General features: G+C 41.1%; 1 protein-coding gene across 7 annotated transcripts in view; it reads right to left on the minus strand.

The window, feature by feature from the left end:
• SORBS2 (sorbin and SH3 domain containing 2) overlaps positions 1-13015 on the minus strand; it is a 515532-nt gene that overhangs the window by 88880 nt on the left and 413637 nt on the right. For all 7 annotated transcript variants that reach the window (XM_033943759.1, XM_033943750.1, XM_033943740.1 and 4 more), the window contains 2 exons: positions 11373-11464; positions 6264-6310 (listed from right to left, as the gene is read on the minus strand). In XM_033943759.1, the coding sequence (XP_033799650.1) occupies positions 6264-6310; positions 11373-11464 (139 nt within the window). The remainder of the gene's footprint in view (positions 1-6263; positions 6311-11372; positions 11465-13015) is intronic.

A 13015-nucleotide genomic window follows, 5' to 3' on the forward strand; every position in this document is an offset into this window, starting at 1 on the left:
ATGGGGGGTTGGGAATGACAGAGCAATCTGCACAAGCCTCAAACTCCATAAAACCATGTGTTCGAGGCTTGTGCGGTTAAGGCAGAGCTTACAGTAATGGGGCAAGGACAGGGGCAGCAACAAAACTCGCGAGGACGGGATGGGGAGACTGAATTTCTGCGGGGACGGGGACAAATTTGTCCTCGTGTCATTCTTTAGTAGTCACCACGTAGATGTCCATTTCACCATGTATTTTAGAATTGGGTCTACAGTATGTCAGCTGATTCTGTTCTAAAATACTAGCAGAATTCCACATGTCCCAACATGGATGACTAATATCTGTGCCATTAAAAAAACACGGCAAGAGCCCTGACAGCAGTGACAGGAGGCTACTTCTCCTGTCACTACTGTCAGAGCTGCCACAATTCAATCGCTCACTGAGCAACTGAGTCGGGAGTTTGCATGCAAATGATTTGTACCTCTGTGCAAATCATTTGCATTCAAAAAAGATAGTGAATCAGTTGCTGTTTTAAAATCATCCAGGAATCAGCCAACAGCGATTGAATCGCTATCTTTAGTGAATCTGGGCCTAAGTGCTCTGAAAATGAGCCCCTTGATATACTACTTTTCTGTAGTTACAAAGTGCTTTAGATATTACATTCAGATACTTATTTATGTTGTAGCAGAGGCAATGGAGGGTTAAGTGATTTGCCCAGAGTTAGGTTTATCAGATTTTGCATCTGAAAAAGAGGACGTGTAGCCCCACCCCGTTCAACCCTGGGCTCACCCCTTTCCGCCCCGGCCCAGTTCTGCCCCTCAACCCCATCCTCATGCAAACCTCATCTCTTCGGGCCAAGTCTGGAGTCCATCTGCGCAGATGTGACGTGATGATGTCGCTTGCATGTGCGTGTGACATCGTGTGACATCACTGCACTGCATCTGAACAGATGCACTCCAGACTCAAAGTGCTGGGTTTTGAAAAGCTGTCCGTACACCCGGACAGTCCTCTAAAAAGAGGACATGTCTGGGTAAATCCAGACGTCTCGTAACCCTACCCAGAGTCACAAGGAGCTATAGTAAAAATCAAACCTGACTCCATGGGTAATCAGGCTACTGCACTAATCACTAGGCCAGATAATTGGTTTTACCGTCTACACTTATGCAGACGATATCCAATTAATAGAGACTTATAAGATCATGAAGGGCATAGAGAGAGTTGAGAGGGACAGATTCTTCAAACTTTCAAAAAATAAAAGAACAAGAGGGCACTCAGAAAAGTTGATAGGGGACAGATTCAAAACAAACACTAGGAAGTTCTTTTTTACCCAACGTGTGGTGGACACCTGGAATGCGCTTCCAGAGGATGTTATAGGGCAGAGTACGGTACTGGGGTTTAAGAAGGGATTGGACAATTTCCTACTGGAAAAAGGGATAGAGGGTTATAGATAGAGGATTACTGCACAGGTCCTGGACCTGTTGGGCCACCGCGTGAGCGGACTGCTGGGCACGATGGACTTCGTGTCTGACCCGGCAGAGGCATTTCTTATGTTCTTATGTAATACATCCCCTCAACTTAGATAATCCAAACGATATTCTTACTATCAACAAAATGCTCGACAAGATTCATGACTGGTTAAACTCGAACAAATTATCACTCAATGTCACTAAAACCGAAACAATGGTTTTTCCTTTCAAGAAAGATAGTTCTCCTCTCTCTCCTATTAATATCAATTCTATTCCAATACAGACAATATGCAGTATCAAGCTTCTAGGATGAAACTCTCACTTTCCATGATCATATCAGTACAGTTATAAGAAAATGTTTTTATCGTTTACGAATAATATGCTCTCTAGCTAAATTTCTTGACATATTGGCTTTAAATACTTTAATCCATTCATTAGTCATATCTTGTCTGGATTACCATGGTACTACCAAAAAAGAATTAAAACGTCTACAAATAATCATCTACAAGGCCATAAAATTCGACCACGTAACTCCTCTTCTGATATAAGCCCATTGGCTTCCCATCCATCACCGTGTCATTTATAAAACTTTTGTATTGACTTTTAAAACAAGAAACACTGGACAGCCAGAATTCATTAATAAACTTTTGATAGCGTTTGCTACGTCGCGTTTTCTTTGTTCCTCGGAGCAAAATTTATTAGCAATCCCAACCCTGAACCATATTAATACTAGAAGAAGCACTATTTTTCAGTAGTTGCCCTAACCCTCTGGAACTCGGCACCAAATGCACTAAGGGGTCCTTTTATCAAGCTGCGGTAGGGGTTTAACGCGCAGAATACCGCATGTTAAACCGCCTGCCGCGGTAGTCGCTGACGCCTCCATTGAAGAGGCATTAGTTTTTTGGCTTGCCGCGGGGGTTAGCGTGTGTTGAAATGTCCGACGCGCTAACCCCGCTAGCGCACCTTGATAAAAGGAGCCCTAAGAGAGATAACTAATCTTGAGAAATTTAAATCTTTTCTTATGACATTCCTTTTCAAAGATGCCTTTCAAGTGTGAGTGTCCTTTTAAGGATTTAAAAATTTTTCTTTATCTTTTATGAGTCCGCTTGAATTGGACTTCCTTGGTTTTAACCCCGTCCTTTTGTTTATACCTTTATACCTTATTTTTCTTTAACCATTGTAGTTCTCCCCCTTTTTTCCATTCGTACCCGTTTGTCCAGGCGTGTATGTTATTTTTTTTTGTCTAATCACGTATATTAATTTTGTTAAAGTTATGTTAAATTGTATTATCTGTTTTTATCATATTTTAAAATGTGATAACCACCTTGAAATAAATGATAAGGTGGTATATCAAATTTTTAATAAACTTGAAACTTGATAATGAAGTCCAGAATCAACTTACATATGCACCACACATCGAGGAACCACAAAACAAATCAAGGTGTTATTTCTGTGGGCAATCATTTTTCAAGACCAAAGCATTAACCTTAAGGCCAGAATACTAAGAGTAAATTTTTAAGCAATCCAGGAATGTAAGACGTTTGCAGTTAAAATGAAAAATTCTTTCTTAATGGTGTTGAAATATCTTAACAAAGATTTGGAGCTCCTATCATATTATAAACATAAAATTCTACTCCTTTGTGTCCTTCTAGTCACTCATCCCTCTCTCCCCTCTGTTCCCCACCCCTTCCTTTTCTCTTAAGACTGTTATTGAATGCTTTCTATGTTTCCCTTTTACTGTGTATTCTGATACTGTCATCTTTTGCTCATACTGTTCCAGCCTTCAAACGCTAGCCACAAAGGCCCAGATTTTATAAACGGCGCCTGAAATTAGGTGCCTAGATCAGTACAGTAAAAAGCTTAATCGGTGCTGATAATGGGCAAAAATTAAAATTCATTGGATGCTAGGAGCCTAACTGGGTAGACACTTACAACTTTCAGGTAGGCAACCAGTCCAAGGTGCTTACCAGAAAGTGGGCGTGGTTATGGACAGATCTTGGGCTATTTTCTGTATAGGTGCCTAAGTTGGACGTAGGTACTGGTATTTAGGCCAAGAAATCCCTGGCATAAATAGGGGGTGCCTAAGGTATTGACGACTACCGGTGTCTAAGTCCAATTTAAGGTGTCGCAGGCGCGATTCTATAAACGGCACCTAACTCACGACTGACATGCGCTATGCACTGCATTCCTCAGCACCTAACTTTTAGGTGCTGTTTATAGAATTGAGGCCAAAATGTATTAGCAGCCCAATAAATAAGGCATCATATTATTCTATTTATTAACCTACTTAAAGATTGGAAACCACTGAACTTGTCTCAGACCTACTGAAAGATCCAGATAGAGAACAGCTAATCATTGTCTCATTTCTCAGATAGTTCTCAGCAGATTATAATATGTACCATAACCTAACCAGAAACATCAAGGATAGTGGCTGGACAATTTGATAACTTTATGTAGCTTATATACTTCTTTATAGCATGTACTGTATAATTCTTTGTAGCATGTTTAATTCTATACAGAATTCTATGTAGCAATATGCTGCTTGTAACCCACCTAGAACTCTAATTAATGAGAATTTGGTGAGATATAGAAATGCATAGGCATCGGAATGGGGGGGGGGGGGCCACAGGTGCCGTAGCTTCCCCAAAAATTGCCACTTAATCCCTGGTGGTCCAGAGGTGCAGTGGGCAGGAGCGAGTTTTCCAGCTCCTGCTCTGCTGCTCACCAGGTCAATCGCGGCAAATTTCTTCTGCTGCTGAGCAGCAATGAGCGAGCGCACACTTTGGCACTCCTGCTTGGTGCTCAGTGGCTTCTTTGACTGGCTCTCGCGAATTCTCGTGATTTGCGAGAATTCATGGGAACCAATCAAAGAAGCCGCTGAGTGCCGAGCAGGAGCGCCAAAGTGCACTCCCACTCATTACTGCTCAGCGGCAGAAGAAAGCAGCCGCCACCAGGCCAGAGGAGGTAGGATGATGGGCCAGGGTGCACAACGAGTGAGGAGGGAGAGGGAGGGGAGGGGATACAATCTGATGGAGTCTTATGGGGGTGGTGTAGCTGGCTGGGTGCAGATTCTGGGAGGGGAGTGGCTGGGAGCAAAGTCTGATGGGGGGTGGCTGGTTGGCTGGCTGGGTGCAGAGTCTGACAGGGGGTGCAGAGTCTGACGGGGGTGCAAAGTCTGACAGAGGGGGGCTGTGGGGGAAAAGTAGATTTTGAGAAGAAAGCAGAATGTTAAAAGTTAATGCTAAAAATGGATGTATTTTCCTTATGAAATGGCGGAGATGTCACTAGTGAAAACTAGAAGAAGTCAGAAATTGCTTTGATAAATAAATCGGGAGTGTACTGCTGTGTCCTTTCTGGCAGTTTGAATACACTTTGTGGTGTGAGAGCTTTTCAGTTTTGGTATGTATTTTGTGCATTCCCTCCTCTAGTTTAGCCTTAAAAAGTAATACTTTTCATCCAGGTGTGGTTATGGATTTTTACTCACACCCGATGTTGTAAATGACTTTTGTATTGCAGAAATGTTGTCGTATCACTAACTTTAACATAACTGAAGTTAAAAAGACTACAGCCAGTTTTCCAGTAATCGTGAGTGGGTCTCCTGATGAAGGACACGAAACGGGGCCGCGTCGGGACCCGAAACCCCTCATTTGAGCTAAGTTATGATTCTATTAATCATGCTTAAGTGATGTTCTGACAAGTATAAAACAAGCATAAGAAGAAAGGAGAAAATCCTATACTTTATATCATTTCAAGGACTGTAACAAATTTTTATTAACTAACATCCTGGCTTGAAGTGTGATCTCTACAGAAACAGTTGCAATGACTGGGAGGTAAACTCTGTTCCCATTCTAGGGGGGTGCGTTCCCCCCTTGTTGAGTTTCACATTTCTGAGCAACTTAAAACATATTGATTACACTTCATAGACAGGTTTGTGTTGAATGCAAAGTCAGTTCATATATTATTTATTAAAGATGTATGTATGGCAGAAAGTGAAGGAGACAAAAACAGCAAATGGATAAGGTGGCCCTGGATACACAGTTAAGAGCACAGACAGAAGGAAGTGCAGCCAGAGACTGGGAAAAGAAGGTTTGAAAACCAAATCACTAGACAACAAAGGTAGGGGAAATGATTTTATTTGCAATTTATTGATTGAATTGTGTCAGTTTTGAAAAATGACATTTCACTGTTCAGAAAGAAATGCATTTGTTTCTATTTCTCAGGGTGTTGTACTACATGCAGAGTCTTGCATCTTAGGGTTTTGTTTGTATATATTAGTTTCTGGTCCTGTATTTGCTTAGGGGTTATCTGTGTTCTGTTTGTGTTCTAGTAGGAATGAATGTTGAGAAACATACAGTGTGCTTTGCATAGTTTAATTTTGTGGTTAACCATTATGTATTGTTAATAAGATTATATTGTGTGTGTATATATGAAAAATGAATGGAAAAATGGTATTACAATTAGTACTAGTATGAGGGCAGAATCTGGGGCGGAGCTTGGGTGAGGTCTGGGGCAGAGCCAAACAAAAAAGCGTTCCGCTGTCTATGTAGGAATGCATATAACATAACATAAAACATTTTGACAGTCTCCCTGGAAGCCACAATGGCCATATCCAGTAGCTTTCTGGAAAAGCTAAAGATTAATAGTGGCAATAGCACTACAGTTCTGTCAAAACTTTTGAATCTTGCAAAGATCCCATGCAGAAGCATCTTATCTATTCCCACTCTTCTTTATTTGGTTTGCCTTCTTGTGGAAGCTCCCTGTCGCTCTTTAGATATCCCTGCATTCAGTGTTAACCTCTAGCATTCAGGGAGATCACTTACTTGGATGTTTGAGCCTTAAAATCATATACTGCTCTTGCTGTGTGCCTCTGAAAAGACAAGAGTGATTTACATTTATTGGTACTATGTTCATGGAACCAATATAACAATTAACTTGCAATGCGACTATTGATAAATATGGAAGACATGAAATAGAACTGGGTTATCTTAGTATTCAGTTAAATATACAGTACTTAAGAGTAGTATTTCTGTCTAGTTTTTATTGCATCTTAGGTTTTGACTAGGGCAGTGGCTCTCAACCTAGTCCTTAGGGCATACTTAGTCTGCTGGGTTTTCAGGATATCCATGTTAAATATGCATGAGTAAAATCTGCATACCATGGAGGCAGGGCATGCAGATCTATCTCATGCATATTTATTGCAGATATCCTGAAAGCCTGAATGGCTGGGCGTGTCCTGAGGACTGGATTGAGAAACACTGGGCTAGTATGGTAGTACCATTTGATAAGGCGTTTTAACTTTTTTTTTTAATTCTTTATTCATTTTTAAAACTTTCAATAAGTGCAACATAAGATATAATCACTTTACACTTTAACATCACTTAATACTCCATCAGAAACTAATTCACATCAAATATCCCCTCCCCTTATACCATCAATTGTATTTAAACATAAGAAAACATAACATATCCCTCCCCCTCCCCACCCTGGACGTGCATGAATAAAGGGAAAAAACAATATTCATTCTGTACAGTATTTTGCTAATGGCTCCCAAACATCCCTAAATTTCTTAAAATGCCCCTGCTGTATGGCTATTACCCGCTCCATTTTAAAGATGTGGCATAACGAATTCCACCAAAAATTATAGCTCAACCTATCCCAAATTTTCCAATTTTTCATAATATGTTGTATGGCAACCCCTGTCATAATAAGCAAAAATTTATTATTATTAGAAGATATTTAGTTCTTAGTTCTCATTGATGTACCAAATAATACAGCATCCTATGATAATGCCACAGGATTTTCTAGTAGATTATTTACTTGACCCCATATGGATTTCCAAAAACTAAGTATCATTGGACAATGATTTAACGTCCCTGCTTCAAGATGACGTTTTAACTTTTTAAAAACTTATTGTAGCCACCTCTACTTCTCTGCTTTCTGTAGCGTCAGGATTCTATTTTAGCCCCGAGAGCAGGCCCTACCTTTGATTGGACTGCATATGGCCTTCTTTTTCAGCCCCTACTGACTTTTGGAAATGAGGCCGGGCAATAAGTCTCCTTATTTAATCCCCGGGGCCGTCACTGTCACACCCTATTGCTCCAAAGTTTGTCTTGACTTTTTAAAGATGCAGGCTACCAGCACTAAACCTTCAATAATTTACATTCATTTGCCTACTCGGTATGTCCCTACCTCGACCTTCATGGTACTAAGTATTGCAATTATGTTGCAATTTGAAACTTGCTGTACGTTTTCCTCTAATTCCAATGTTATCATTGTTAGCACCAGAATCTAAATTCCCTTTTTCAGTCATCATTAACACCACAGGTGCCAACATTTCATAATGATTGCTAGTGCCAAGCCCAATATAAATGGCCCCTTCCTCAATATTTGAGGTGATCAGCACCCACAGAGCTGGCTCCTGTGATTAACATTGTGCTATTCTATCAAATGCTTTAAAAACTAATGGCAATGATTTGTGAACTTTTGATCCTTCTCTCTATTAATTCTGAAGAATGGCCTACAAATGATAGAAAACCACTGAGGCCCTGATTCTGTATAGGACGCCCGGGAGGGATATCCTATACAGAATCGGGCCTACACTAACCCCGATTCTGTAACCGGCGTCCATGTTATAGACGCCGGTTAGAGAATCGGGTTAGAGTAGATGCGGTCGCTACACTAATCGTGGCAAGGGATCTCCCTGCCGCAATAAGTATAGCGGCTACCTGTCCGATCGCCGGAAGGAGGGTACCGAATCCCTCCTTCCGGAAGGCTGCCCCCAAACACTCCCGATCACCGGCAGGAGGGTGCCTAACCCCTCCTGCTGGAATGCCGCCCCCCCCGAAACTCTTGATCACCGGCAGGAGGGTGCCCAACCCCTCCTGCTGGAGCACCACCCCTCCCCGAAACTCTTGATCATCGGCAGGAGGGTGCCCAACCCCTACGGCCGGAACGCCGCCCTCCCCAAAACTCCCGATGGACGGCAGGAGGGTGTCCAATCCCCTCCTGACGGAAAGCCGCACTCCCTCCAGACCCCCCCACGCTAACGACTCCCCTGCGCTACCCCCCCCCCAACCTCCCCCCCAACTAACCTCTAAAGTGTTGGCTGGCCGGCCGGGTCTTGCTGCCGTCTAGCTGGCAGGCCCTCCTCGTCGAAATGAGGCGGGCCTGTTCCTTCCAGGCCCATCCCCGCTAAGTCTAAGACCTGATTGGCCCAGGCGCCTAGAACTAATTAGACAGCTGTAGGACGCCTACAGCTGCCTAAAATCGGGATGCACTTTGCAGAATCAGGGCCTGAGTATAGAGTTTCAGTACAGAGTCATCAGCATAAACAATGAAAATGCTGGCAGCGAGAACAGTCTGTGCCCATGCTGCTATGAACATTGAGGGGCAGATTCTGCAACTGGGTGCCTAAAAAGATAGGCGCCTATGGTTAGGCACCTATTTCATGTCAATCACACTTAGGCGCCCTCGTGCTGAACTAAAACTTAGGCAATTATAGGCGCCAAAATATTTTAGAGAATCACGCCTACTTTGAAGTTAGGCACCTATCTTTAGATACCTTTTATAAAATTTCCCTCTGAGTGTTGCTGAGCATTATTGTACATTTTAGTGGGGATTGCAAATCATTTAGCCTTACCATTTCTGGTATTATGCGCCTCAAGCAGCCCAAGAACGGGCAAAACGTGGACCAAATCGGGTGATTGTTCCAATAAAGAGATTTTGTTTTGAAGCAGTCCATCTTGGATCTGTTTCTTTTGCATCATTTCTGCACTGATTTGCCATTTCAGCACCTTGCATCCATTAGAATGCACTTCCGCACCAAAAGTTGGGTGTAGAATTAGCACCTAACTTTATGTGCTATTTATAGAATTCCTTGGTATGACAGCATCCTTTATATAGGGTTACCAGATTTTCGACCCCTAGACCCGCCTCCAGGCCCACCCAGTTCTACCCATCCCCGTCCCCAAGCCTGCCCCAGCCCCAACCCCCACCGCCTGCTCTCGTCAGGCAGGACATCCGTGCATGCGTGGATGCCCTCCTGCTCAACACAATCTGGAGGAAAGCTTTTCAAAACCCGGACAAAGTGCCAGGTTTTGAAAAGGCGTCCGGACCTCCAGACATGTCCTCAAAAGGAGGACATTTCCAGGGAAATCTGGACGTCGGGTACCCCTACTTTTACAGAAAAGTACATATGCATCCTGCTTCCACTTGTGTGGGTGGGTGGGTGGGGAGGGTGGAGGGAGGAGGAATAAGGTGTTAATTGTAGGGTGTGTAAATGCAGGTATCTAGATCAGCGTCTCTCAAACTTTTAAAACTCCGGCACATTAAATGGAGCAAATGTTTTTCGTGGCACATTATAATTGAAATGATATAATTGCAAAAGCAGCAAAAAATTAAATTTGATGGATTTTGAGACTTTTCTTTAAAAATAGAGTGAAAGAATTTATGGGACTCAAAATACAAATGTTGCCAGATTTAGCTAGGGACACACAAAGGCGAAGAAAAGAGTTTCTTATGTTAAAACCAGGAATTATAGCTCTTGGAGCAACTTTTTTTCTTCGATACCCTTGCAAATGTGTTATACAATATAATTCTCAAAAATATGTTTTTTTTGAGCCCTACCAGCTGACAACTTTCTTATCTCTTTCTCGGCTTGAGAAGGAAAAGAAAGGAGGAGTATAGTATAATTAAGATGTCCATACCAGCTGACTTGCATTATTTTCCTAAATAAATATTTCTTTGTTTTCCGTTTTATAATTACATTTTGGATCTTTTGTGGACTTGAGCTGATTTAAGTTAATTTAGTATCTTTGAATTTATAATATCATTGTGATTTTCTTTTCTTGACTTAAAGCTTTTCTGTACAAGTAAATCTTGAATTGTATTATTGAAAATTGAATAAATAAATAAATAATTAAAAAAAAAATTAAATTTGAGAGTTATTTATTTAAAGTTCCTTAAGCTATGAATGGATAATTGTAACAACAGTAAAACTAGAGTAGATCGAATAGAATTCCTAATCAATGCAATGGATGTGTTTGTTTTTTGAGTAAAAATTAACTCAGAATGCGGCTTGATAGTCGACAAGCAAACATGTACTTCATCATCCACCATCTGCACTTGTTCTCTTTTTTTCAATTTAATTTCTGTCAGAGCTGAAAATCCAAAGTTCGCAAAGATAAGAAGATCCAAACAGTAACAAAGCCATGATTGCTTTGCTGCTCATTAGGATAACTGGTGCATAAAATAAAAATAAAATGACTTTCTGTTAGTTCAATCACGTCAAAGAATGACACATGTCTGGGCGCTTGAATCCTTACACACACAGACGCCGTTTGTGACGTATATGTCATCTATTCTAGTGTATACTTATGAATGGAATTTTTTAATTTAAAGAAAAATCCTGGAATCTCTTGTGGCACGCCCGTAATCTCTTCAGGCCACGGCACACAGTTTGAGAGACACTGATCTAGATTATAGAGCTGCCCTTCACAAGTGCTAACTGTAGCCCGGCTGGCCTACTAGGCAGGAACCTAAACAAGGAAGCAAACAAAAGCAGGATATCAAATCAAATCAAATCAACCAATGTACCATCCTGCTGTGTGGAAGACTAATCCCTCGGAAATTTGACTTGTCTTCAATCATTTTTTCAGGTGAAATGAAAAAAATGATTGTTAATCTTTGGTTTCAATACATTAATTCTTTACTTATTTCTTGTTGAAAGTGTGTCTCCTGGACATTCCTGCATTGTCCCATTAATTACCTAAAGTACCAGGTTCCACCTTCTACATGATCTGCAGAGGAGAAAACAAGTTCAAAAAAGGTTACAGGTGCACGAGCTCATTCAGCAAGCTGGCAAAGCCTGTCAGAAAATCACTAAAGGACTGCCTCAAAGGCTTCTGACTTATTCAGTGGCGTTTAAATACCTCTTTGTCCAGTGCCCCCCTTCTTGCTCTTGGCGTGGATCGACTCACATCGGTGAAGGCAGATGAATAATTCCTAGGCGATTCCTTGTCAGCTAAAACGTGAAAGGCCAAGAAGTCAACATCTGTTTATTCAAAAGGAAAGCTAATCTATTCTATAACTGCTTGCGCCATAGGGTATTGTAGAAGGAAGCGAAACTTCAAAATATAAAATAAACATGAGGCTAGTTTTTGATGCTCAGATAGAACAAGATGCAAATCAATGGAACAAAGCAAATTTTAAAATTCTGCTCTCTTTAGAGAACAAAATAAACGTCTGCAGACCGGCGGTATAGTAGTGGTTGCAGCCTTTGAATGGCAAAATGACATGTAACTCTTGAACTCTCACTAGGGAAAATGTGCAGCTTTGCAAGCAAACACAGTTTAAAGCTACACAGGCTAGCGAAGCAAGAACGGTATAATGCATTTGAAGAAATAAAGCATCTAATCCTAGCCCTATGCTAAAGAAATACACTTTGCTAGTTACTCTTACAAATTCAGTTCAGACATACAGCATGCCAAAATCTTGGGGAAATGTAATGAGATGTTCTAACAGGAAAATGGGAAGACAGGGCTGTAAGTGTTCAGGCTTCAGCGAACAGGGCTTTCTCACATGTAGGGGGAAGGTCACAAACACAGCATGCCAACATAATGAATGTATGATAATACGGACTGGAATTGTTTTGTTCATAGGGCATTTAAGATGCACTATCCTTTTTAACTAAAACTGTAAAGAAGCCTCATAATGAGAAATATCAAATAACTGGAGTTTTATAAGCATAGTCAAAGCAATTGCTTTCCAGGCTAAGTTGGGTATTTATTGCTAAGCGCTGACTTTAAGGGCTCCTTTTCCGAAGGTGCGCTAGCGTTTTAAGCGCAGGCACCGGATTAGTGCGCGCTAGCTGAAAATCTACCGCCTGCTTACAAAGGAGGCGGTAGTAGCAGGCGCGCGCTATTCCGTGCATTCAAGCCCTAACTCACCTTCGTAAAAGGAGCCTTAAGATTCTATATGTGACTTCAATTCAAACTGTGCACCCAACTAAATTGGGAAAGGGAATTTCAAAGCTGACATTCAAAGCAGTGGGCACTGGAGGATTAAGTGACTTGCCCAGGGTCACAAGGAGCAGCGCCAGGATTTGATCTCACAACCCCTGGGTACAGCGGCAGCAGCCCAACCAGTGAGCCACAGCCCTTCCTCACAAGCTCACAAGCCAATTAATGCCAATAATTTGGTGTTAAACAGCGCTAATTGCCATCAATTTGTTTGTTGTTTTTTTAATATTTTATTATTTTATTTACAATAGTGTAATACATTTAGATTACAATAGTGTAATACATTTAGATTACAATAGTGTAATACATTTAGATTGAAAATAACCAAATATAACAAAGAATACACTTTTTCAAACAATAATATTACAGAATCATAGCTATACCCAACCCCTTTCCATCAATTATTAATATTGACAATATTAAACATTTTAAATATGAAGAATTAATATCTATATTTTCATTATCTTTCCCTACCCTACCCCCCTATCCCAACCCAGATGTGTAATGAAAAAAACTCAGAAGGTATTATATTATCTTTTAATGTGAATCAGCAA

This window comes from Geotrypetes seraphini, chromosome 1 (assembly GCF_902459505.1).
Source record: "Geotrypetes seraphini chromosome 1, aGeoSer1.1, whole genome shotgun sequence".
NCBI classification, from domain to species: Eukaryota; Metazoa; Chordata; class Amphibia; order Gymnophiona; family Dermophiidae; genus Geotrypetes; species Geotrypetes seraphini.